This window comes from Canis lupus, chromosome 36, assembly GCF_011100685.1.
Source record: "Canis lupus familiaris isolate Mischka breed German Shepherd chromosome 36, alternate assembly UU_Cfam_GSD_1.0, whole genome shotgun sequence".
NCBI lineage: Eukaryota > Metazoa > Chordata > Mammalia > Carnivora > Canidae > Canis > Canis lupus.
The window spans coordinates 14,682,748-14,709,712 of record NC_049257.1 but is presented as its reverse complement, the minus strand read 5'-3'; the positions used below and the strand labels follow the sequence as shown (position 1 = coordinate 14,709,712).

At 37.6% G+C, this 26,965-nt stretch overlaps 2 protein-coding genes across 3 annotated transcripts in view; one reads left to right on the top strand and one right to left on the bottom strand.

The window, feature by feature from the left end:
• Positions 1-3,214: 3,214 nt before the first annotated feature.
• On the bottom strand, positions 3,215-9,204 carry PHOSPHO2 (phosphatase, orphan 2). Its single transcript, XM_038584772.1, has 4 exons — positions 8,957-9,204; positions 8,373-8,406; positions 6,290-6,464; positions 3,215-3,974 (listed from the first exon to the last, which is right to left on the bottom strand). The coding sequence occupies exon 4, from the start codon at positions 3,946-3,948 to the stop codon at positions 3,223-3,225; it is 726 nt and encodes a 241-aa protein (XP_038440700.1). The 5' UTR covers positions 3,949-3,974; positions 6,290-6,464; positions 8,373-8,406; positions 8,957-9,204; the 3' UTR covers positions 3,215-3,222.
• A 75-nt stretch (positions 9,205-9,279) lies between these two features.
• The window catches only part of CCDC173 (coiled-coil domain containing 173), a 41,485-nt gene continuing 23,799 nt past the window's right edge, over positions 9,280-26,965 (top strand). The window contains exons 1-4 of one of the 2 annotated variants that reach the window (XM_038584770.1): positions 9,280-9,437; positions 20,156-20,382; positions 24,154-24,327; positions 24,429-24,622. In XM_038584770.1, coding sequence (XP_038440698.1) covers positions 9,380-9,437; positions 20,156-20,382; positions 24,154-24,327; positions 24,429-24,622 — 653 coding nt within the window. In that variant the 5' untranslated portion in view covers positions 9,280-9,379. The remainder of the gene's footprint in view (positions 9,438-20,155; positions 20,383-24,153; positions 24,328-24,428; positions 24,623-26,965) is intronic. The other variant, XM_038584771.1, reaches the window with a different exon arrangement.

Genomic DNA, 26,965 nt, shown 5'->3' with positions numbered 1-26,965 from the left:
TTTAGCCTAAAAAAATAGATGGTACCAATTTTTCCCACTAAATTATATGGAAAATCTGTTTTTAGTGCTTTCTGTAATGAAAAGAAAATTCTATCAATACATAATGGAAATTCATGCCTAAAAAATGAGAGCCTAGAAATTAGCATAGAATTATAAAATTTTCAGAGCAGTTGATGTTTTATGTATGAAACATGTTTTACAATATCCTCATATGAAATAGTCTTGTAAATGTTGAGTATTCCTACTGTTATATATTGTATCACTCAAGTCTGCATTGCTAATCTTGAGAAAGAACAAAGGTAAAAGTATCACAATCCCAGATTTCAGGATATACTATAAAGCTATAATAATCAAAACAGTATGGTACTGGCACAAAAATAGACACACAGATCAATGGAACATAACAGAGTGCAGAAATAAACCTACGTTTATGTGCCCAATTAACCTACAATAAAAGAGGCAAACATACAATGAGAAAGAGTCTCTTTAATAAATGGTGCTAGGAAGGGGTGCCTGGGTGGCTGAGTCAGTTAAGTGTCTGACTCTTGATTTTGGCTCAGATCATGATCATGAGATTCAGTTCCACACTGAGAACCACTCCAGGTGTGGAGGCTGCTTGGGACTCCCTCTCCCTCTGCCCCTCCCCACTCCTTCTCTCTCTCTCTCGAAAGAAAGAAAGAAAGAAGGAAAGAAAGAAAGAAAGAAGGAAGGAAGGAAGAAGGAAGAAAAAAGCAAAAAATAAAATGGCTCATAGCTAAAAATAATTTTTAAAATGGTGCTGGGAAAACTGGACAGCTATGTGCAATAGAATAAAACCAGACTCTTACACCATACACAAAAATAAATTCAAATGGATTAAAGACCTAAATGTGAGACTTGAACCCATAAAAGCCCTAGAAGAAAACATGGGCAGTAATCTCTTTGACATTGGTCTTAGAAACATTTTTCCTGATATATCTCCTTAGGCAAAGGAGACAAAAACAAAAACTATTAGGACTACATCAAAATTTTAAAAAGTTTTTGCACAGCAAAGAGAACCATCAACAAAACAAAAAGTCAAACTACTATAAATGGGAAAAGATATTTACAAATGATATATCCAATAAGGGGTTAATATCCAACATATATAAGGAACTTTTACAAGTCAACACCAAAGGAAAGATCTAATTTAAAAAATGGGCAAAAAAAAAAAAAAATGTGCAGAGGATCTGAATCAACATTTTTCCAAAAAAGATATATAGATGGCTTAGAGACACATGAAAAGATGCTGAACACCACTAATTATCAGGGAAATGCAAATCAAAAGCACAATGAGATACTACCTTACACCTGTCAGAATGGCTAGTAACAAAAAGATAAATAATAAGTGTTGGCAAGAATATGAGGAAAAAGGAACCCTCATGTACTGGTGGTGGGAATGTAAATTGGCACAGCCACCATGGAAAACAGTATGGAGATTCAATTAAAAAAAATACAAATACTATATGATCTAGTAATTCCACTATGGGGTATTTACCAAAAGAAAACAGAAACACTAATTCAAAAAGATATATGCATCCCAGTGTTTATTGCAGTATTATTTATAATAGCCAGAAGACAGAAGCAACCTAAGTGTCTATCATGGATGAATGGATAAAGAAGATATGATGTGTACACACACACACTGGAATATTACTCAGCCACAAAAAAAGAATGGGAGTTTGCCATGCGCAACAACATGGGTGGATCTAGAGGACATTAAGCTAAGTGAAATAAGTCAGGGAAAGACATATAACATATGATTTCACTTATATGTGTAGTCTGAAAAATAAAACAAAGAAAGCAGAAAGACACCCATATAGAGAATAAACCCATGGTTGCCAGAGGGATGGAGGGTGGAGGGAAAGGGAAACGGGTGAAGAGGAGTGGGAGATACAGGCTTCCAGTAATGGAATGAGTTAAGTCACAGGATGAGAGGTACAACATAGGGAACATAGTCAACAGTACTGTAACAGCCTTGCATGGTGACAGATGGGTTACACTTGTGGTGAACACAGCATGATGTATAAACACGTAACATATAAACTTGTCCAATCACTATGTTGTACACCCAAAACTAATGTAACCCAGTATCAACTAAACTTCAATTGAATAAAAAGAAAAACAACAACAAAATGGGGCTCCTGTTTGGCTCAGTTAAGCTCTGACTCTTGATCGCTGAGATCAGCTCTCAATCTTAGAGTTGTGAGTTCAAGCCCTATGTTGCTAAACAGAAATAACATACTGACTAAACTAGGATACTGGGATTATAGTCTGTGATGCTGACATAAATTTAAAATATTTGAAGAATGCTGTTACCTCATTTCAAAAAGGAAAATCTGAAATTCGCAAAAACTTCAGAGATAGATACTTCATCCCTATCTATAAAATCCTGACTTAGGGGGTGCCTGGGTGGCTCAGTTGGTTGAGTGACTGACTCTTGGTTTTGGCTCAGATCATGATGTCAGGGTCCTGATTGGCACTAAGTGGGTAATCTGCTCAAGGATTCTTTCTCTGTCCTTCCCCTGTTCATGCCCTCTCTCAAATAAATATAAATAAATCTTTAAAAAAAATACCTATTTGAAAATAGGAGATTATATATATTTGGGAATTTTTTATTCTTATGTGAATAAAGTATCAGGTTTGTTTTTAAGATCTGTAACTACTAGATACGCTTTTGAAATAAGCATCTAAGAAAGTATAATATAGGACTACTCTCTCTGGGAATAAATTCAAAAATACAATCTATCAACCACATTTGGCAGAGGCACTAATTGCACCCACCTCAATCCAGTACTCTTTTTCCCCTCAATTTTTCCCCAGGCATCTGATCATCTGGAATAAAAGCTGTATTTTTCATCCTTCCTCACCATTAGATGGGGTGACCATGACTAAGCCTTGGCCAAAGAAAATTAAGTGAGGGTGCAAACTTCTCACTTACTTACTGCCCTCTCCTTTGCTGGCTAGTGTTGATGTAAGGGAAAGAGCTTGAGCAGCAATCTTGGAATGTGAGATAGAAGCCAAGTGCTGAGGTTGCTAGAGCACCACAGCAGCCTTGTGTTACTTACCTCTGAAATTCTTTTAAGTGAGAGGGGGAAAAAAAAAACACTTTTTAAAAAAAATCCACTGGCATTTGGGGTTTTAGTTTTATGTTGCTGTACCTAACCTTAACCGATACACACCATATTACTCCTTGTTGGCATGTTACTCATTTATTAGAAATTGTAAATAAGAAATTATTTCAACACCTGAGGACCAAACTATAACAGAAGATTCCATAGGTTCAAGATTTTGAGACATTCTGGAAAGAGTTTTCTGTAAAGTATAACCTTTCCGTGGCATGGCAACATCATTCTTCTTCAAAAAAGTTACTGGGCAGACATCATTTCCACCATCACCTATATAAACAATTCGTGTATAATCTATTCCCTGTTGTAACTGCTTATCTACAAATTCTACCAAAACTACATTTTTGCAAAGGTTTTTTGGGCACCTGTTGCAAGAATGAGCATGATAATTTTCCACAGTGAGATGACCATTACTATCAAAAGCTGCAGGATTTGTAAACACTTTATCAAACACATCATGAAAACTGGTAGCTTCTAAAACCCAATCTATGAAGACTGAATTTGAATCTGAAATAATGATGCAGTCAAATTTATCCTTGTTCCTTCTTATAAAGTTCAAAAGTTCCACCATCCCTAGAGTGAAAGGCATTGATGTCACTGCTCTTTTCATTTCATCTTCTCTTACACCTCTATCTCCCAAATACTTAAAGACTCTGCCCATAAATTCTGTCCAAAATCCTTTCTTATAAGAATTTTGTAGTTCAATAGGAAGCTTTTTCTCTGGAGCACACTGTATAATCCAGGTGTCACTATTATCATCTATGATTGTATTGTCAAAGTCAAAAACGAGCAAAATTTTCATGGTTCCAAAAGCAAATCTGGGTTACCCTGAAAAAGAAGAAATATTGTTTCCTAAACATACTGTTTTACATATCTAGCTATTACACTTATTTAACAAACATTGCTGAGTGTTAATCTGCTAAAATAAAGGCCTAATATAAAAAAGTTAAACCGATTAAGCATTTAAGACCACCATTTAATTACTTTTTCCTAAGAAGCAAAGTTCATATTTGAGTATTTTAAATAAATGGAAATAGAATATCCAAAAGGATATTCACAGTATTACTGTGTTCCTGTGAGGATGATTTTTTGAGCACTCAGAATTAAACTACAGATTAAGCCAATGAGAGTAGTGAAATAATTATTCCCTTACAGTCTAATTTAGAAAAATTATAAAACATGACAGAAAAAAGTAGCCTGGCTAATCATTCTTATTTTCTTTAAATTATCAATCACAAATTTATTAGTTTAAAATATTTACAATAATCCACATATAAACTAACAGGCTATGTATAATATAAAATAAATCCTCTGTATACTGACCTAAATTCTACCAAATTTAACACTATGAAATCTTACAAAATTTGAATAATCTTCCTAAAAAGGTATTTAGCTTGAAATCATTAATGCCAGTGTTACAACTAAATGGTTGCTTATGGTGTATTTGAAATTCTAAACAAATTACTTAAACTTGGCACCAGTTCCATCCTTCCAGACTATAAGTAACTTTTGTTAACAATTTTCAAATTTATTTTTATTTTCTAAGATAGTTCAGTCTGGAGTACCAAATAATCTGGGTATGTGTGAAAAGTCACATTGCTTATATGACACTTAATTCTTTGTTTTCATTAAATGATAATGAAGGTCATTAAATATAAGTGACCCTCTTATAAATGACCTTAGTTTTCCTTGAGAAAAAGAAAAACTAAACTGGTCAACAGATGCTATGAATAAAAATTATCCATCTGTAAAAAAACACAGTTATAAAGAAACCCAAGAGAAGCTATAATTACTGTGTGTAAACAACAAAAAAATATTTTTTTAAAGAGTAACTAACACTTTTAAAGATATCATAATATACCAGGCACTAGACTAAGAACTTTACAATTTCATCATCTCACTTAACTTCATAACCCTATCAAGTAGAAAGTATTACTATCATCTTAAAGATACATAAGCCAAAGCTTAAGTATGAGTTAAGTTGGTTAAGTATTAGTTAAATGGAAAAGCTGGAGTTTGGACTCCGGTACACTTGACTCCAAAGTTCAGGCTTAAAGTACCATACTCTAGTGTCTAAGAAATAAAACATTTAAAGTTTATTAATCACTTTATTTTTTTTAAGTTTATTTATTTTTTTGTAATCTCAACACCCAACATGGGGCTCAAACTCACAACTCTGAAATCAAGAGTCTCATGCTCCTCCAAATGAGCCAGCCAGGTGTCCCACTTATTAATCAGTTTATTTGTTTTCTTAAGATTTTTAAATTTAGAATAGATTTCATTTATTCATGAGAGATACACAGAGAGAGGCACAGGCAGAGGGAGATGCAGGCTCCTAATAGGCAGTCTGATGTGGGACTCGATCCCAGGACCCAGGGATCATGCCCTGAGCCAGAGGCAGATCCTCAACCACTGAGCCACCCAGGCGTCCCTATTAATCAGTTTAAAATAAATACTAGGAAGCGGGATCTGGGTGGCTCAGTCAGTTGGTTTATCCAGTAGGTGAGTAGATATCTAGGAGGTGAAATGGAGAATAGAGCTTGTTGACTCATACAAGAGTTAGTATTCTATGTCTCTCAATTTAGACTATCTGGAGATTAACCTAGAAGGGTATCTCTTGTTTTGTGAATTTAGAGACACAGTACATAATACTCTGATACTCTGGATCCTTGTACTCTAACTATCTAATCCAGCTATTCTCTCTAACTGGCTCCTAGAAATTTAAGTGCAGAATTCACTGTCCTAAAAACAATGTAACAAATAGCAATAAGGCATAGTTGACAAACACATTAGTATTGCACTCTAGGCACACTTTAAATTACACATGCTTTTCAAGTATTCTGAATTTATACAAAATTTAAAAAAAAATTTAAATGTAACTCGCTGGTTGAAAACTGTCTCAGGCTGATACTTAATGAGCCAAAAGTTGCCCAAATTCCTAAACTATTTATTAACCTCAAAATAATAAGATAGATCATAAACCTGAAATTAACATAGTTCTGCTGTTGAGTATTTCTATCTGAAAATATACTTTTTAACATTTCAGATCTTTTTCTAGTAGTTTTTTATCACCATTCAACATAAACCTTTATTAAAAATACTTACCAAAAAAAAAACCAAAAAAAAAAAAAAAACCAACTTACCCAACTTAGTATTTCCAAGACAGTTATTCTTACTTCAGAATAGGGCTTAGGTTAAACAGTCAAGACAATCTTCACCTTTAAACACCAGCCAGTTTCTAACCAACATTACTCCTACTCTATATGCAGGAAACAAAGTCTTCCGGTTTGGAGCAAAGAAACGGAGACTTCTTAACTCCTAAAATTAAAAGTATTTAAGATATTTTTAAATTTATGTTTTCTAATTACGCTGTTTTCTCTTACATTAGAAAGGCACTTATTGGCAATGGGAGAAACAAAATCTTGATTAAACAAAGATTACAATGAATATATATTTTAATCCAGTGGATAAAGTCACAAGTGTTAGGCTGATTATGTTAAGATTTCCAGGTTCCATTTTTCCTTTTTACTTGTTAAATAATAGATAAGTACTACATTCTATTGTCAACAAACTTTTAAAGATTAGTGCTATACTTTATTTTTTTTTATTTTTTATTTATGATAGTCACACAGAGAGAGAGAGAGAGAGAGAAAGAGGCAGAGACACAGGCAGAAGGAGAAGCAGGCTCCATGCACCGGGAGCCCGATGTGGGATTCGATCCCGGGTCTCCAGGATCGCGCCCTGGGCCAAAGGCAAGCGCCAAACCGCTGCGCCACCCAGGGATCCTCCCTAGTGCTATACTTTAATAAAAATGTCTCCAAAACTTAAGGATGTGCACAAAAGTTTAAAGAATGTGAATCTAAAAAAAAAAAAGTGAATCTATTTTGAATCCAGTTTAAAATTCCAAAAGCAGTTATTAATTATTCTCTCCAAAAGCATGAGCAGTATATATTTGCCATCTCTGCAATGTTTTTATATATCTATAAACGTAACATTTATATATATAAACATAACCTGTGTTTTTTACAATAAGGAAAACTGGAAACTGCACAGACATCCAAGAACTGGGGACTGGTTAAATAAGATATGTGATAGCCGGGTAATGGAATATTTATTTAGACAATAAAAGCTAAGATCTTTAGTACAACTTATACAAGTAAATCACTAAACAGTGTGTACAGTATAATCCCATTTTTGTTTTAAAAAATGTCTGTGTACGGTGGTAGGACCATGGGTGCTTCAACTGCCGTGCATTCTTTTTCTACACTGATTTTGTAATAATTTTTTCCAAAGAATAATTTAAACTCTTGTTTCAGATCAAAATGCAAATGCTACCTTAACTTCACAACAAAATAAAACAAAGGAGTGGAGTCAGAGAGAGAAGTAACTAGCTCTAGCTAGACTTAGCTGTAAGCATCCATGGGTTAGTTGAACTGGGTGTTGGAAGTCGAATGATATCAGACAAATTGGCAAATTACTGAGACTGAATTTTATATGATTCAATACTTTCTGTAACCTAGTTAGTTAAAATTCCAGTGAATTTTTGTTGGGAGGTAATTCTCCATGGTCTCTATTGGTTCTTCATGCTTTACAGGCAAGCCATTCACTGCTCTATGCTCTGGGCTATTGTCTCAACCTACGTGTAGTGAAAAACCCCGAAAGGCATGCTTATTGTCTAGTAGAATAGATTAAGGTTCCCTAAGCTCAAGGTTCCTGTGCAGTATTGCAACACACTCGCGTGCAGGTGACTTCTGATCGTTTCATCACCAGGTGGCAAGCGGGGTAAAACTGCTGAGATTTTGTCCAGTGTCATGGCTCTATGTCATTTATTTCTGCATCTTCCACAAAACTGTGGCAAGCTAAATTGTTAGTGTGCAAATAGTATAAAATCTCTCTGGCCCTTCCCGAGCTCTTGACACTTTTAAAACTATGCTTCTGGGCAGCCCCAGTGGCTCAACGGTTTAGCGCCTGCCTTCAGCCCAGGGCGCGAGCCTGGAGACCCGGAATCGAGTCCCACGTCGGGCTCACAGCGTGGAGCCTGCTTCTCCCTCTGCGTGTGTCTCTGCCTCTCTCTCTCAGGAATAAATAAATAAAAATCTTTAAAAAAATAATTTCTAAGAATAAAATAAAAATAAAACTATGCTTCAAAAAAAAAAAAAAAAACCTCACCAATGTGCATAAGCTAACTTACGTCAACAAATATTTTGTTAGTCCTTTCATACTTACCAGCATTATTACGGTGGAACATCAGATAGAAAACCTGAAGAAAAATAGCACAACTATGTGTTAGAACTTTAGTGATTAAAAATCGTTACCTCCTTTCATTTGAGCGACTCTACTCTAGTTTGGTGCCTAATGTGTAGGTGCCCTAGCCAACTAACTGATAAAAAAAAAAAAAAAAATTGTACTTCGATGTGTCAGAAAGGGGGGGGGTCTTTTGAAACCAAGACTGCATCCACTTTTAACAGATTTTTGTGTTCTCAGTGGTCTGACTTGTCCCACAAATACCTTCATTTTACTATACTGCATTTACAAAGCAATTTAAAACGTCTTAAGGGTCCTAACATGAATGTTCTGGGACAATATCCAAGTTTTTTTTTTTGTTTTTTTGTTTGTTTGTTTATTTTCTTTTTTAATATAAGCTTCATCTAGCCTGGATCATGGTTTCGAAACCAAAGTATTTAAAAACCGATTTCTCTGTCCATTAACCTCGGCGTTTCCACGGAAGGGGGGCCTCTGCCCTCCAGCTCCCCCCCGCGAGCAGGTCCGTGGGCCGCACACACCGAGTCAGGCCTCGCTCTCCCACACACCTGCAGGGTCCGCCCCGGACGTAGACGCAGGCACCTCGCTGGGGGTCATCCCCCGTGAGGAGCCCGGTGGACGAGGACCGGAGCGCCGGGCCGGGCCCCCAGGGCTCCTCACGGACCCGGACCACGCGTCGGCAGCCGTCCTGGCCCCGGGGCCGCTCCCGCAGGCTCTGCCCTCCGACCTCGTTCCGGAGCCTGCCCCTGAGGGGCACCCGACACGCGCGCCGGCGCACGACTTCCCGCGCAGGCGCAGTCCCGCTTTCCCAGCCCGACGGCCCCGCTGCGGCGCGTTCGCCGTTCCTCGGCGGCGGCTGCCGTCACTTCCGGCGGCGTTGCTAAGCGACTGCGCGCTTCGGCAAACATTCCTGCTCGCCCGGCGTCGGCGTCGCCTTGCCGAGTCTCAGAGTGCCCGACGCCTCGTCAGAGATGCTGGCGCGGGTTGGAAGGCGCTGTGGAGGTGTAGGGAGGGCGAGGGAAAACACAGGTGAGCTGACCTGGCCGATCCAGGCCCGGGGCGGGGGGGTGGGTAAGAGGCAGGGGGGCCGAATGGGAGTTCTGGTTACTCTCTGAGAAGGGCTCCACCAACTCGAAAGCAGCCCCATGGGCATCGTTGGGCTCTGAGTAAATGCACAGGTTTGGCTTCAGATGAATGGGCAGGTGGGAAACGTTCACACAAATAGGAGGGGAGAAAAGATGAGTCAGAGACTCCTAGGTGACCAGCCTCGAGGTGTGCAGTGGCAGCTCCAAGAGTGTTGTGTTCACTGAATTCCCTTAAGCTTTTGTTATTCGTGAGTGACTTGGAATATCTTTTGGAAATATCAATGACTTCACTAGAGTCTTGTCTGTGCTGAGAACCTACTGTGCCCTTAGGAACGTCTCTAATGGAAATTTATCTCTTTTCTTTTCTTTTCTTTCTTTCTTTCTTTCTTTCTTTCTTTCTTTCTTTCTTTCTTTCTTCTTCTTTTTTATAATAAATTTATTTTTTATTGGTGTTCACTTTGCCAACATACAGCATAACACCCAGTGCTCATCCCCTCAAGTGTCCCCCTCAGTGCCCGTCACCCATTCACCCCCACCCCCCGCCCTCCTTCCCTTCCACCACCCCTAGTTCGTTTCCCAGAGTTAGGAGTCTCTATGTTCTGTCTCCCTTTTTGATATTTCCCACACATTTCTTCTCCCTTCCCTTATATTCCCTTTCACTATTATTAATATTCCCCAAATGAATGAGAACATATAATGTTTGTCCTTCTCCTATTGACTGACTTCACTGAGCATAATACCCTCCAGTTCCATCCACGTTGAAGCAAATGGTGGATATTTGTTGTTTCTAATGGCTGAGGAATATTCCATTGTATACATAAACCACATCTTTATCCGTTCATCTTTCGATGGACACCGAGGCTCCTTCCAGTTTGGCTATTGTGGCCATTGCTGCTAGAAACATCGGGGTGCAGGTGTCCCGGCGTTTCATTGCATCTGAATCTTTGGGGTAAATCCCCAACAGTGCAATTGCTGGGTCGTAGGGCAGGTCTATTTTTAACTCTTTGAGGAACCTCCACACAGTTTTCCAGAGTGGCTGCACCAGTTCACATTCCCACCAACAGTGCAAGAGGGTTCCCCTTTCTCCACATCCTCTCCAACATTTGTGGTTTCCTGCCTTGTTAATTTTCCTCATTCTCACTGGTGTCTCACAATGGTATCTCATTGTGGTTTTGATTTGTATTTCCCTGATGGCAAGTGATGCTGAGCATTTTCTCATGTGCATGTTGGCCACGTCTATGTCTTCCTCTGTGAAATTTCTCTTCATGTCTTTTACCCATTTCATGATTGGATTGTTTGTTTCTTTGGTGTTGAGTTCAAGAAGTTCTTTATAGATCTTGGAAACTAGCCCTTTATCTGATACATCATTTGCAAATATCTTCTCCCATTCTGTAGGTTGTCTTTTAGTTTTGTTGACTGTATCCTTTGCTGTGCAAAAGCTTCTTATCTTGATGAAGTCCCAATAGTTCATTTTTGCTTTTGTTTCTTTTGCCTTCGTGGATGTATCTTGCAAGCAGTTACTGTGGCCGAGTTCAAAAAGGGTGTTGCCTGTGTTCTTCTCTAGGATTTTGATGGAATCTTGTCTCACATTTAGATCTTTCATCCATTTTGAGTTTATCTTTGTGTATGGTGAAAGGGAGTGGTCTAGTTTCATTCTTCTGCATGTGGATGTCCAATTTTCCCAGCACCATTTATTGAAGAGACTGTCTTTCTTCCAGTGGATAGTCTTTCCTCCTTTATCGAATATTAGTTGACCATAAAGTTCAGGGTCCACTTCTGGGTTCTCTATTCTGTTCCATTGATCTATGTGTCTGTTTTTGTGCCAGTACCACACTGTCTTGATGACCACAGCTTTGTAGTACCACCTGAAATCTGGCATTGTGCTGCCCCCAGATATGGTTTTCTTTTTTAAAATTCCCCTGGCTATTCGGGGTCTTTTCTGATTCCACACAAATCTTAAAATAATTTGTTCTAACTCTCTGAAGAAAGTCCATGGTATTTTGATAGGGATTGCATTAAACGTGTAAATTGCCCTGGGTAACATTGACATTTTCACAATATTAATTCTGCCAATCCACGAGCATAGAATATTTTTCCATCTCTTTGTGTCTTCCTCAATTTCTTTCAGAAGTGTTCTATAGTTTTGAGGGTATAGATCCTTTCCCTCTTTGGTTAGGTTTATTCCTAGGTATCTTATGCTTTTGGGTGCAATTGTAAATGGGATTGACTCCTTAATTTCTCTTTCTTCAGTCTCATTGCTAGTGTATAGAAATGCCACTGATTTCTGGGCATTGATTTTGTATCCTGCCACACTACCAAATTGCTGTATGAGTTCTAGCAATCTTGGGGTGGAGACTTTTGGGTTTTCTACGTAGAGTATCATGTCATCGGCGAAGAGGGAGAGTTTGACTTCTTCTTTGCCAATTTGAATGCCTTTAATGTCTTTTTGTTGTCTGATTGCTGAGGCTAGGACTTCCAGTACTATGTTGAATAGCAGTGGTGAGAGTGGACATCCCTGTCTTGTTCCTGATCTTAGGGGAAAGGCTCCCAGTGCTTCCCCATTGAGAATGATATTTGCTGTGGGCTTTTCGTAAATGGCTTTTAAGATGTCGAGGAATGTTCCCTCTATCCCTACACTCTGAAGAGTTTTGATCAGGAATGGATGCTGTATTTTGTCAAATGCTTTCTCTGCATCTAATGAGAGGATCATATGGTTCTTGGTTTTTCTCTTGCTGATATGATGAATCACATTGATTGTTTTATGAGTGTTTCTTTCTTTCTTTCTTGCTTTTTTCTTTTCTTCTTTTTTTTTTTTTTTTTTTTTTGGTTGGGAAATGTCTCAATTTCCTCATCTCTAAAGTGAAGGAGTATAAAAAATAATGCTACTTAGGTATTGTAACCTAGATGACCTTCTATAAAATTTTGATTTTTGAATAGAAGTAGCCTAAGGGGACATCTAAAGAACTCTTTAGCAATTACAGTGATTTTGTTTTTTTAAGTCTTTAAATTCCCAATTAATGTTGTCATAGTGACCGCTTGAACTTTGGGAATTTGGACTGTCTTCATGTCATTGCCTGAGCTTCTGTAGCAGTGGAGCCTCTTTATGCCAGATGCAGAGTGAGGGCCAGCTGCTATCCCACCAGGGGACTCTACTGGTATTTATATAATGAAGGACTCATGAAGTAGCCATGAAAGGTTCTGACAGGTTGGAGGACGTATCCCTGGGACATGTATTGAAAAAACACAATTACTGTCACATACTCACTTTCTCTTTTTTTAAAAAAAAGATTATTAATTTGACAGAGCACAAGCAAGGTGAGAATCAGAGGGAGAGAGAGAAGCATGCTCTCTGCTGAGCAGGGAGTCAGATGTGGGGCTTAATCCTAGGACCCTGGGATCATGACCTGAGCCGAAGGCAGATACTTAACCAACTGAACTATCAAGGAACCTCACATACTCACTTTCTTACATACACAGTACTACAATAAAAGACTGATTTATCTAATAGGTGTTAAATAATGTTTTGCATCATTCAGTCTAAAAGTTACCATCTGAAGGATACCTGACTGGTTCAGTAGCTTGAGCATGTGACTCTTGATCTCCAGGTCATGAGTTTGAGCCCCAAGTTGGGTGTAGAGATTATAAATAAATAAACATTTTTAAAAAGTTACCATCTGAGCCTCACTGCTAAACTGTAATCTCCATTTAGAAGAGGGTGAAAAGTAGGAGAGAGGTTCAGATATGTAGACAGCTATCTGTAAAATATCTAAAGATTTAGTGGAGTGACATCAGCCAGAAAGGTGAATTAAGAATCTCCAAAAATCCTCATCAAAAAGAACACTGACAAAAAATTGTCAGAATCAACTTTTCGTTGAGAAATCAGGAAATTAACCAAAGGCTTACAACAATTGAGGACTGTTTATCAGAAAAAATAGCTGAATCTTGGTAACAACAATAAGGTTTTTTGGCATTTTAACTTGCTTTAATATCGTACTTTTCTCCTAGTCCTATGGAAGTCTAGAAAACCACTGAAACTACAGTGAAATCTATTGGCTTAGTAACCTGTGGAGGGGGTGGAACAAGATTGGATCCTCTCCAAAGCCCTTTTTTAAGATAACTGTCACTTGATCTGTCTCAGAGTTCTCTGGAAAATACTGCTCACAAGGCTTGACTTTATTTAACCTGACTCAGAGCTCACGGGGTATGTTTGTTAAAATGGTCAGTAGCAATTTTTTTTTTTAACATCACAGATGACTGATACAGTGGTAAGTATTGGGTACAAGCCAACAAGCTAACCAAAACACTTAAAAAAAAAAAAAAACTACCTGGGAACTGAGATGTTTATAGAAGGTAGAAGCTCCCTACTTATTCCTGGGAATCCCGAAGGACAAATGCGTGCAGAGTGCTATACACGTGCCCAGGAAATACCTGAGAATGAAGCTTTCATCTCTGGCTGAATTTGAGGCTCTATGCAAGAAAAAAAGTAAAGACTAAGACAGAGTTGTAAACTACTTGCCTAAGCATTGAAGTCACGTTCCACCCGTCACAGAGACTTTCTTGGCAAAGTCTGGGAGATTTATTTAAGGAAATTTAATTTAATTTAAGGAAACTATCTAATTATTAGCTGACAATTAAACTAACCAAGCTGAAATTCCAATAGGCAAGTAGAAAAAGAATACAAACTTTACAGATTTAGTTCAGGAAAAACACTAAACAAACCACAACTGCCAAAAACAAAACAAAACAAAACAACAACACACCACCAAAAAACCCCCAAACAAAACAAACTTTGAGTGTAGGGGGAATCTGACATTTGGACTTGCCACATATTATTTAAAATGATGAGGCATGCAAAGAAATAGGAAATTATGGTCCAAAAAGGAAAAAAAGTTTTAACAGGAACTGTTCTTGAGGAAGTCAGATATTAGACTTCCTAAACAATTTTCTTGTGTAAATTTATAGGTATTGCAAATATGTTCAAAGAACTGTCAAGGAACTACAGGAAAGTATTAAGGATGCTGTCTCACAAAATAGAGCATTTCAATAGAGAGAAATTATAAACAGAGGGACACCTGGGTGGCTCAGTCTGTTAAGTTTCTGCCTTCAGCTCAGGTGATGATCTCAGGGTTCTAGGATGGAGCGGAGTCCAGCTCTCTGCTTGGCAGGGAATCGGCCTCTCCTTCTCCCTCTCCTACTCTCCCCAGCTCATTCTCTCTCTCAAATAAATAGGTGATATCTTTATTATAAAAAAAGAAAAAGAAAAGAAGTTATAAACAGAAACCAAATAGAAATTTTTGAGTTGAAAGCACAATAGTTTAAATGAAAAATTCACTAAAGGGTCTCAATAGCAGATTTGAGCTTGCAGAGGAAAAATTCCATGAAATGTTTTTTTTTAACTTTATTTATTTATTTATTCATGAGAGACACACAGAGGCAGAGACACAGGCAGAGGGAGAAGCAGGCTCCATGCAGGGAGCCCGACGTGGGATTCGATCCCGAGTTTCCAGGATCACACCTTGGGCTGAAGGCGGCGCCAAACCGTTGAGCCACTGGGGCTGCCCAAATTCCATGAAATGTTGATTGAGATTGTCCAGTCTAAGGGATAGGAAGAAAAAAGAATGAATAAAAATGAGCGGATCCGGGCAGCCCCGGTGGCGCATGGTTTGGCGCCGCCTTCAGCCCAAGATGTGATCCTGGAGTTTCGGGATCGAGTCCCACATCGGGCTCCCTGCTTGGAGCCTGCTTCTCCCTCTGCCTGTGTCTCTGCCTCTCAGTCTCTCTCTCTCTCTCTCTCTCTGAATAAATAAATCTTTAAAAAAATAAAAATGAGTAGATCCTCAGAGAAATGTAGGGCACCAACAAGTATACCAACATACATATAATTTGAGTCTTAGAAGAAGAGGAGAGAAAGAAGTAGAAAATATTTGAAGAAATAATGATTGTAAACTTCACATATTTGATGAAAAACTTTAATCTACATATTAAAGAGCTCATTGATCCCCTAACTAGGATAAACTCAAAAAGATCCAGAACTAGAAATATCATGATCAAGCTGTAAAAAGACAAAAAGCAAAGATAATCTTGAAAGAAGCAAGAGAGAAACACTGCAACACATACAAACAGGCCTCAGTAAGATTACTAGCTGGTTTCTCCTAAGAAAGCTATGGAGAGGGGCAGCCCGTGTGGTTCAGCGGTTTAGCGCCGCCTTCAGCCCAGGGCCTGATCCTGAGACCTGGGATCGAGTCCCACGTCAGGCTCCCCACATGGAGCCTGCTTCTTCCTCTGCCTGTGTCTCTGCCTCTGTCTGTGTGTGTCTCTCATAAATAAATAAATAAAATCTTAAAAAAAGAAAAAAAGAAAACTATGGAGACCAGGGGTGCCTGGGTGGCTTAGTCAGTTAAGCATCTGCCTTTGGCTCAGGTCCCAGGGTCCTGGGATTGATTGAGCCCCCTGTCAGCTCCCTGCACAGGGAGCCTGCTTTCTCCCTCTCTCTCTCTGCCGCTCCCCTTGCTTGTGCTTTCTCTCCCTCTCTCTGTCAAATAAATAAATAAATAAATAAATAAATAAATAAATAAATAATCTTTAAAGAAAAAGAAACTATGGAGGCCAGAAGGCAGCAGGTTGACCTATTCAAGGTATTGAGAGAAAAAGACTTAGAGAATTTTATATCTAAGACAACTTTTAAAGTATTTCCAGGTAAATAAAAACAACAAATTTATTGCTAGTAGACCTACCCTACAAAAAAGGAGCCCTTTCACATTTCAGTGTGAAATGAAAGAAGAGTTAGACTAATTCAAATTCACATGAAGTTACCAATTAAGGTAACTACATAAGTAAATATAAAAGACCGCATGAGTGTATTTGTAATTTTTTTCTTCTGATTTAAAAGACAATTGCAAAAGAAATAATTATAATTCTGTGTTTATGGGCGTATAATGTATTACAGTAGCACAAAGGGAGGTGAGAAACTGGAACTGTATATGAAAAGAGTTTTTGGGAACCATTGAAAATGTGGTATTGATCTGAACTAGATTATGATAAACTAAGGTGTTATCATAATTCCCAAGGTAACCACTATAAGAAAACCACAAAAATTACAGTAAAAAATGGACAAGGTAATTAAAATGGTACAGTGGAAAATATTTAACAGAAAAAGGCTCTTTTGAAAGCATAAAGGAACAAAAAAGCCATAAGATGTATAGAAAACAGGGAATCCCTGGGTGGCTCAGCGGTTTAGCGCCTGCCTTTGGCCCAGGGTGCGATTCTGGAGTCCCGGGATCGAGTCCCACGTCGGGCTCCCAGCATGGAGCCTGCTTCTCCATCCTCCTGTGTCTCTGCCTCTCTCTCTCTCTCTATGTCTGTCATAAATAAATAAATAAATCTTAAAAAAAAAGATGTATAGAAAACAAATATCAAAATGGTAGGCATAAATTTTACCTTACTAGTAGTTACATTAAATATAAGTCAGTTCAACACTTCAGTGAAAATACGGACTGGCAGACCAGATTTAAGAAATCATTATTCAACTGTCTGTTGTCTACAAGAGACTCACTGTAGATTCAAAGACATAAATAGATTGAAGTTAAAAAGATGAATAAAGATACATCATGCAAACAGTATTCAAAAAAGAGAGCTGGAGGGGCTGTAATAATATCAGAATAGACTTTAAGATAAAAATTTAGAGATAAAGAACATTTTATACTGATTGATTATTGATCAATTCATCAAGAAGATATAATAATTATAAACATATATGCATCTGTCATCAGAGCCCCAAAACACATGAAGCAAAAACTGACAGAATTGAAGGGAGAATTAGCACAATAATAGTTGGAGACATCAATACCGCATTTCAATTAGGTACAGAATTACTACACAGGAGACCGAAGAGGAAATAGATGACTTACTGTGATAAACCAACAAGGTCTAACATATCAATAGAACATTACACCCAACAAGAGCAGAATATCTATTCTTTCAAATGTACATGAAACATTCTTCAGGATAAGCCACATGACAGGCCATAAAACATGCCTTTATACACTTAAAAGGATGGAAATCATACCAAATGTATTCTTCAAAGCCAGTGGAATGATATTAGAAATCAATAATAGAAATTTGGAGAATTCACAAATATGAAGAAACTAAATTCTTTTAGATTTTAAAAAACTGGGTCAAACCACAATAAATGGTGGCTATTAGAATGGTTGTTAGAATGGCTATTCTCAAAAAGATAAGAAATAAATGTTCATGAGGATGTTGGAAAAAGGGAAGCCTTGTCCTCCTTGTTTTGGGGAATGTAAATTTGTGCAGCCACTATTGAAAACAGTATGGAGGTTCCTCAAAAAATTATGAATAGAATTATCATCTGACCCAGGAGTTCCACTTCTGGGTACTTACCCAAAGAAAATGAAGACAGTAATTTGAAGTGGTATTTACGCAGCATTATTTACAAGTCAGGATATGGGAATAACCTAAGTGTCTATTGATGGACGAATGGATAAAGAAAATATGGTTTATATATATAATAGAATATTATTTAGACACAAAAAAGAATAAAATCTTGCTATTTGCAATAACATGGACTTTGAGGGCAATATGCTGAGAGAAATGTCCGACAGAGAAAGACAAATACAGTATGAAGTCACTTATATGCAGAATGTAAAACAAAAACAAAAACTCCACAAAACTCTCCCAAAAAACAAGCTCGTAGATACAGAGAACAGATGGATGGCAGGAAGTGGGCAGTGGGAGAAATGATGAAGAGGGGGTCGAAAGGTACAGATTTGCAGTTATAAAATAAGTCCTGAGGATGTGATGTACAGTGTGGTAACTATAGTTAATAGTACTGTATTGCATGATTGAAACTTGCTAAGGGAGTAGATCTTAAAAGTTTTTGTCACAAGAAAAAGATATCAATATGCTTAACAATATGTTAATCAAAAGGTAAATGGTTTAACCTAGTAGCCTTTGTTTAGTTAGCCTTTCATAGCAATTTAGGCAAAACAAAGGAAACTTGTTACAAGGATGTATTTATTTGTCAGGACTCTTTGGTTACAAGTGACTAATCAAACTCATAATAGTTAAAACAAGAGGGGAGTATTTTGGCTCATAGAGCTTGGAATTTAGGTATAACTTGATCCAGAACACTATTCTAACTTCTTCCCAGGTTTGTTTAGCTTTATTCTGTAGGCAGAGACTTGATATGTGATAGACAAGATGGTACCTGTGGTTCTAAACTCTTACTTTACTTTAGCAACCAATTTCTCAATCCCATCAACCTTAATGCAAACCCCAAGAAGACACTAGTTGATTGTGGCAGCTTTTTTCTTGGTATCTTTATCTCTTTCTGGTGCCATGTGATTTCTTGCTTCTGCTTTTCTCTGTACTGCAGTTTCATTAATCTAATAAAAATAGTAAACATAATAATAGCTGATATTTATTGAGAATATACTGTGTGCCACCCCTATTCTAAGTTTTTTACAAACATAACTTCATTTAATTCTCACACCAACCACATAAAGTAGGTCCTATTAGTATCTCCATTTTGCAATTAAGGAATTAGAGAGTTAAATAGTTTTGCCTAGATTTACATAGTTCATATATGGTATGTTCATTTAGGATGCTTTTTAATTCCTATAGAATACCCAACTCAATCATGTTTAAAAATAAGGAAATTTATCTGCTCATATAACAGGAACTCCAGGCTTCAGGTCTGATTGATTTAGCATCACAATGAGATCCTCATTCCCCTCGGTCCTCCTTTGTTTTCCCTTTGTGGTTCACAGTAATAAATTTCATTGTAAGGCTATTTCCTTTTGTGGTCATAGGATGGTTGCCTTTCTGTTCTTCATGCTTCCTGTTCATATCTAGTTAAAGAGTCACTCTCAGACGTCTCTCCCAGAAGAACAAGAAGGAACTTTTCTAAAAGTCTCAAATAAATCTCTTTTCCTTTTATTTGCATATTACAGAAATAATTATTGGCAAGGGAGATGCAATTATTCTTAAACTAATGAGGCCCACTTGAGACTGTAGTTAGTTGTCCAGATTACATTGCTGTTACTCAGGAAAGAGTTGAATAGAGTTAGTCATGATGTCTACAACTTAAATAGATGAACATCCCCCAAATTATCCATTTATAGACTACTACTTGGTCAATTTTGAAAAAAAGCTTTAATAACAACTTGTTGGGGTAGGTATTATTGATCTCAACTTTAAAGATGTTGATATTGAGTTTCCAAAAAGTTGAATGACTTGCCTAAGTACCAAGGAATGACTATCTTTTGATTTCAAGTTCTTATATACTTTCCATTTAATCTTAATGTTCTTAAAATAGCAAGAATAAAATTATTATTTAAAACAATTTCCAGGGGAAGCCTGTGTGGCTCAGTGGTTTAGTGCCGCCTTCAGCCCAGGGCCTGATCCTGGAGACCTTGGATCGAGTCCCACGTCAGGCTCCCTGCATGGAGCCTGCTTCTCCCTCTTCCTGTGTCTCTGCGCCTCTCTATCTCTCTGTCTCTCTCTCTCTCTGTCTCTCCTGAATAAATAAAATCTTAAAAAAAAAATAAAACAATTTCCAGATATCATGATACTATAGAAATGTCTGAGAAAAAATGTTAAACTCTTGAAAGTCTTTAATAGTCATTTTTTAAAATTTATTAGAAATAAAGAACTCTGAAGAAGATCAGACTCTCCACCCACCTCTTCTGCCTAGCACGGTAGATCTCCGGCAGGTTACCATAATTCCACACAATGAGTGGAAAAGGATTCGAGATAGCCTTGACAATTTGACAAGAAAAGCAGCATGTCTTCGTGCAGAGAGAAAGGCAAAGAAAGAAATGCATTTCCGATCCCAAGAAGTAGTAAAACATTGGACTAATACATATGCAGTAAGTATTAATCACCCAGGAGTACACATGCACCAAAGACTCACTCTTGTTTCTTAGTACCCCTTTATAAATATTTTTTTGCATGTAAAATATCATAAAAATGCTTTGAAACACATTTTTAACAGCTTTATTTAAGAGAAATGACATACAGTAAGACATATTTAAAGTATACAATTTGGTAAGTTTTGACATATTTACACATCCCTGAAACCATCATTATAATGTTCATATAATGAACATTCTCATCACCCAAAGTTTCCTCTTACTTGATTTACTCCTTCTCACTCTTCCCCACTCTTTGCCTGTCTCCAGGCAATTGATCTGCTTTCTTTCTTTTTGTGTTCAAGATTTTATTTTTAAGTAATCTCTACACCTACACTTGGGGCTCAAACTCATAACCCCATTTGTATGCTCCATTAACTGAGCCAGCAAGGTGCCCTGATCTGGTTGCTTTCTTTGTTTTTTTTTTTTTTTTAAGTTTATTTATTTGAGAGAGAGAAAGAGAATGCACTTGTGCACACATAAGTAGGGGGAAGGACAGAGGAAGAGGAGAGAGAATCTCAAGCAGACTCACTGCTGAGCACAGAGCCAGATTCAAGGCTCAATCTCACAACCCTGAGATCATGACCTGAGCTGAAATCAAGAGTCTGTCACTTAACTGCCTGAGCCACCCAGGTGCCCCTGCCCTCATCTGCTTTCTATTGTAAATTTCATTCAACACAATTATTTTGAAATTCCTTCATGTTGTTGGGTGTAGCAATTGTTCATTCATTTTTTTTTTCTGGTGCGTCATCACTTTACTTAGGGCGGCAGGTGATGGGGGGTGACTCTGCTCCCCAAGCGCACCCCTGACCCCCCAGCCTGTGCAGGGCCCCACAGGGACGTGTCTGGAGGTGTTCGTTCATTTTTATTGCTGAGTAGAAGTATTCCATTGTATGGACCTACCACAGTTTATCAGTTCAATTGTTGATGGTTTTGGCATCAACCAAAAGTTAATATATGAGCTGTTTCCAGGTTTTGGCTATTATAAATAAAAGCTGCATATAACATTCATGTATGAGTCTATTGGTGGACATATGCTTTCACTTCTCTTGGGTAAGTATCTTGGTAGAATGGCTGAATAATATAATGGTTGCATATTTAATTTTAGAAACTTCCCAACTGTTTTCAAAAGTAGTTGTAATTTTACACTCCCATAAGAAGTGTGTAAATGTTCGGTTCTCTCCACATTCTTGCCAACTTGCTATGGTCAGTCTTTTTAATTATAGACGTTCTAATAGGTGTAAAATAGTATCAAACTATAGTTTTAATTGAAATTTCACTAATTACAATGATTCTGAATATCTTTTCATGAACTTATTTTCTGTTGTATATCTTCTTTGGTGAAGTGTTTATTCAAATCTTTTGCCCATTTTTTTAAAAGATTTTATTTATTTATTCATGAGAGGGACAGAGAGAGAGAGGTAAAGACACAGACAGAGGGAGAAGCAGGCTCCATGCAGGGAGCCCGATGTGGGACTCCATCCCGGGACTCCAGGATCATACCCTGGGCCAAAGGCAGCTACTAAACTGCTGAGCCACCCAGGGATCCCTTTGCCCATGTTTAAATGGGGTTTGTTTTAGTGCACCTCGGTGGCTCAGTCAGTTGAGTGTTTGATTCTTGGTTTCAGCTCAGGTTGTGATCTCAGGGTTGTAGAAGCAAGCTCCAAGTCAGGCTCCATGCTCAGTTCAGAGTCAGCTTGAGATTCTCTCTCTCCCTCTGCCTCCCCTTGGCTCTGTGTCTCTTTCACTAATATAAATAATTAAATCTTTCAAAAAATAAATGGGATTTGTTTTCTTATTATTGAGTTTAGGGAATTTTTAAAATATATGCTTTTTATAAAGATTTCTTATTATTTGTTTGAGAGAGAGAGAGAGCTGGAGCACGGGGGAGGAGCAGGGGGAGAGAGTGAAGCAGACTCCCTGCTGAGAAGGGAGATGAATATGGGACTCAGTCCCAGGACCTCAAGATCCTGACCTGAGCCGAAGGTAGAGGCTTAGCCAACTGTCACCCAAGTGCCCCAGAATTTTAAAAATATATTCTGAAGGGGCAGCCCGGGTGGCTCAGCGATTTAGCGCCGCCTTTGGCCCAGGGAGTGATCCTGGAGACCCTGGATCGAGTCCCATGTCAGGCTCCCTTCCCTGCCGGGAGCCTGTTTCTCCCTCTGCCTGTGTCTCTGCCTCTCTCTCTCTGTCTCTCATGAATAAATATATAAATAAATCTTTAAATATATATCTATATATATCTATATATATCTATATATATATATATCTGAATACAAGTCCTTTATTAGATATTAGATTCAAAAATATTTTTTCCTAGTTGTGGGAAGGGACACAAAAAGCTTGTACTACCTTGCTTTAGAAACAGTATTCATAATTTATTCTTTTTTCTAGAGGAGGGATAAATTTTTTTAAGACTTTATTTATTTATTAATAAGAGATACACAGAGAGAGGCAGATACATAGAGGGAGAAGCAGGCTCCTCTCAGGGAGCCCGATGTGGGACTTGATTTTAGGACCCTGGGATCATGCCCTGAACTGAAGGCAGATGCTCAACCACTGAGCCACCCAGGTGTCCCTAGAAGAGGGATAAATTATATTGTAACTAATATCATATGTTACATATATCACATTCTGAAAAAGGCAAAAGTATAGGGAAAGAAAACAGATCAGTGGTTGCCAGGGACTGCAGATGGGGGGAGTGGTTGGTTTATCAGGGAATGAGAATATTTTTGGAGAGGATGGAACTGTTCTATAAGCAATTATGCATTTGTAAAACTGTACACTAAAAAGGAGGTATGTAAATTACACTTTAAAATTTACTTTAGACAAGTCACTGGTCCATAAAGACATGGAGGAGTGGAATATACCATATATATAGACAGAAGTAGCATACTATACATAACACTTTATATCTCCATGGTTGTAAAAGAATAAGAAGAAATATAGTAAATGTGGTAGCAATGTAGTATTAAGAACTGTTTTATGGACACAAAGATTGACAAAGTCATAGATCAGAATTGAGAGCCTAGAAACTATCCATGTTATAGTAACTTGACATATGATAGAAATGTCATTCAAGTCAGAAGGGAAAGGATTGGGAATCCTATCACTAATACTGAGTTAATTGGCATATGGAGAGTTGAAATTATATCCTTAGGATATAGAATATACAAAAATGAACTTCAGCTGAATGAAAGACCCAGATGTGAAAAGTACAACAGTAGAAATTTAAAATAAATCATAGAACATCTTCAGGATTTTAGGGTAAAGTTTTCTTAAGACATGGAAAGTATGACCCATAAAGAAGAGAGATTTCATCCAATATGACACATTAGACTCCTTATAGGTTTAGAAGAGCATGTAAGTATGCTGCTGTTGATTTTTTAAAGGAATAAAAGTAGTAATACATATGTTTTTTAATGTAAATATGGCAAGGAACTTTGGAAGAAAATATAAGAAACTAATAATAGCGGTTATCTTAGAGATTGTTGATGGAAGTTAGGATTAGAGGGAGAGCTTCACTGTATACCTTTATAATATTTTGGGATTTTTAACCATGTGAACATGTTACCTACCAAAAAAATTCAATTAAAATATTAGCTTGTAAGTGTAACCTGTCTTATTTATTAATGATATATGCAGATACAATAAAAACTCATAATGAAAATTCAATTTTGAAATTAAATTGAAAAATGAAAACAGAAGACTGCTTTTTTCTTTTTTCAGGGGATGAAAGAACAGAAACTTGAAGCCAAAAAGAAGCGTGATGAAGAAATAGAGGCAGAAAGACAAATTCTTGATGTGGAGGAAGAAATATACAAACAAGGAGAAAGAAAAAAGGCTATTGAATATGCAAAGCAATATCAGTTTTACCAGACAGAAAGAGTGAAAAACTTTCATGTACTACTTGGGTTTTCTTGCATTTCTGTATATATTTAACATATCTATACATAATTAAGCTTTTTTTTTTAATGCCACAATTTTTTTTTTTTTTTTTGTAGTCAGGACTTCTTCTTAGTAGAGTAATGAAAGAGCGTGATGCACAGATTGAATACCAAAAGAATAAAATAAAATCAGATAAAAAATGGGAAGAACAATTGAAACTCAACATTGAAAAAGCTTTTAAAGAAGAACAAGAAAAAGCAGAAAAACGACGCAGAAACAGAGTGGCTCTTGCCAATGATCATTTAAAACAGTATGTATTTATAAATTACCTTTTTTGCACTTTCTTTTTCTCACAAAAGCTTTTTTTTTCAGATTATAAAAGTAATACATGCTGAAATATCTAGTAAGTAGAAAAAATACAAAGAAAGGTTAAAATTCTCTATTACTCTCTTACCCAGAAATAATATATTAGTTACTATTGTCACAATAATGCTGCATAACAAGCAACCACACAATCTAGTGTCATTCAACAATATCATTTATATCTGATGCATCTGTGGGTTGTTTGAGCTTGGCTGCACAGCTTTTCTTCAAACTGCAGGACTATTTGTGTTTGCTGGTTGCTGTGGAGAGGACTCTGATCTGCTCCATCCATGTATATTCATTTTTGAGGTCCAGGATGAAGGGACAGCAGACACTTGGGGAAACTTTTCTCATGGTATTGACAGAGATGCAAGAGAATGAGACCAAGCTTACAACAATGTGGCTAAGTCAAGGGCAAAAGTCAAGGAAATACACTTGATCTACCTTAAGTCTAAAATAAATCATATGGCCAGGTCTAACCATGGGACAGAGAAATAAACTCCCGTGGAAATGGGAAAGAGAGTGAATCTTTTTGAGCAATAATCTAATCTATAACAATCTGTTACTGTTTTGGTATATCAGTATAGACATTTTTTTGGCAGTGGTGGTGGTGGAGGGGGTCGGATTCATTGAGCTATAATTTAGATTTATTAATAAAATTCATCTTTTAAATAGCATATCGCTGTATATAACCACCTCTAAATCAGGATTTAGAATACTTCTTCACCCCAAAAGTTCCCTCATGCCCCTTTGTCCTCTCAGTCCCTGACAATCATTGAGCCACTAATACAGACTTTTTCCCTAAGCATGTACTTATATTTTATAAAATGATATTGGATCAATAGTATCATTTTATATATATATTTTTAAATGGGAAGCTGAGTTCTTTTTTTTTTCTTTAAGATTTTATTTATTTATGCATGAGAGACATAGAGAGAGAGAGGCAGAGACACAGGCAGAGGGAGAAGCAGGCTCCACTCCATGCAGGGAGCCTGACATGGGACTCTGTCCGGGGTCTCCAGGATCCCACCCTGGGCTGAAGGCGGCGCTAAACCGCTGAGCCACCAGGGCTGCCCGTATCATTGTGTATTTTTTCACTTACCAGTATATCATGAGGTCTTGCTATGTCAGTAAATAGAAATCAAACAAATTTTTTTTAAGAAGTAGCTACTCCTGACATATGTGTATCAGGAGTGGGGATTGTATTTGTGTATAATTTTACTTACTTTTCTAAATAAGTGATATATGCAAATAGGAAAAGTCACAAAAGGGATTCAGTAAAAAGTCTCTGCCTTGTCTACCGGCCACCTTGTTTCTCCAATGTGAGACCTATCAGTTTTTTTACACTGTAGTTTAAGTGTGCATAAATTGTGTAAATTATCAAGACATTTTAAACAATATTCTACTTTTGGGATGCCTGGGTGGCTCAGCAATTAAGCGTCTGCCTTCAGGTCAGGTCGTGATCCTGGAATCCCGGGATCGAGTCCCACATCGGGCTCCCTGCATGGAGCTTGTATATTTTAATTTATATTTCTCTTTTTCATGTGTAAATATTCCTCAGTTTTGGTTTTTGTTATCATAAATTGGTTACTCCATTGTTGTGTAAGTTGTTTCATACTGATATGTATGTCTGTTATTGATTAAAAACTGATTAATAAGCAGTTTTTATATATGTTGGATATTAACCTTTATAGACATATTGCAGATTTTTGTCATCTTTTTGAAGAGTTTTAGTATTTTCTTTTTAAAGATTTTTTTTAAGATTTTATTTATTCATCATATACATAGAGAGAGAGAGAGAGAGAGAGAGAGGCAGAGACACAACAGGCAGAGGGAGAAGCAGGCTCCACGCAGAGAGTCCGACGTGGGACTCGATCCTGGGTCTCCAGGATCACGCCGTGGGCTGCAGGCAGTGCTAAACCGCTGCACCACCTGGGCTGCTCCTCTTTTTTAGTTTTTTTTTTTTTTTTTTTTTTTTTTTTTTTTTTTTTTTTTTTTATGATAGTCACAGAGAGAGGCAGAGAGAGAAGCAGGCTCCATGCACCGGGAGCCCGACGTGGGATTCGATCCCGGGTCTCCAGGACCGCGCCCTGGGCCAAAGGTAGGCGCCAAACCGCTGCGCCACCCAGGGATCCCTTTCTTTTTTTTAGTTTTAAATAGGCTTCACATCCAATGTGGGCTCGAACTCTTGACCTTGAGATCAAGAGTCACATGCTCTACCAACTGAGATAGCCAGGTGCCCCTGAATGGATTCTTATTATTCAAGAAATAGGGAAAAAAACTCTTCTCT

Coding starts and splice junctions, on each gene's coding strand:
- PHOSPHO2 (XM_038584772.1), bottom strand. CDS start 3,948: ATGAAAATTTTGCTCGTTTTTGACTTTGACAATACAATCATAGATGAT.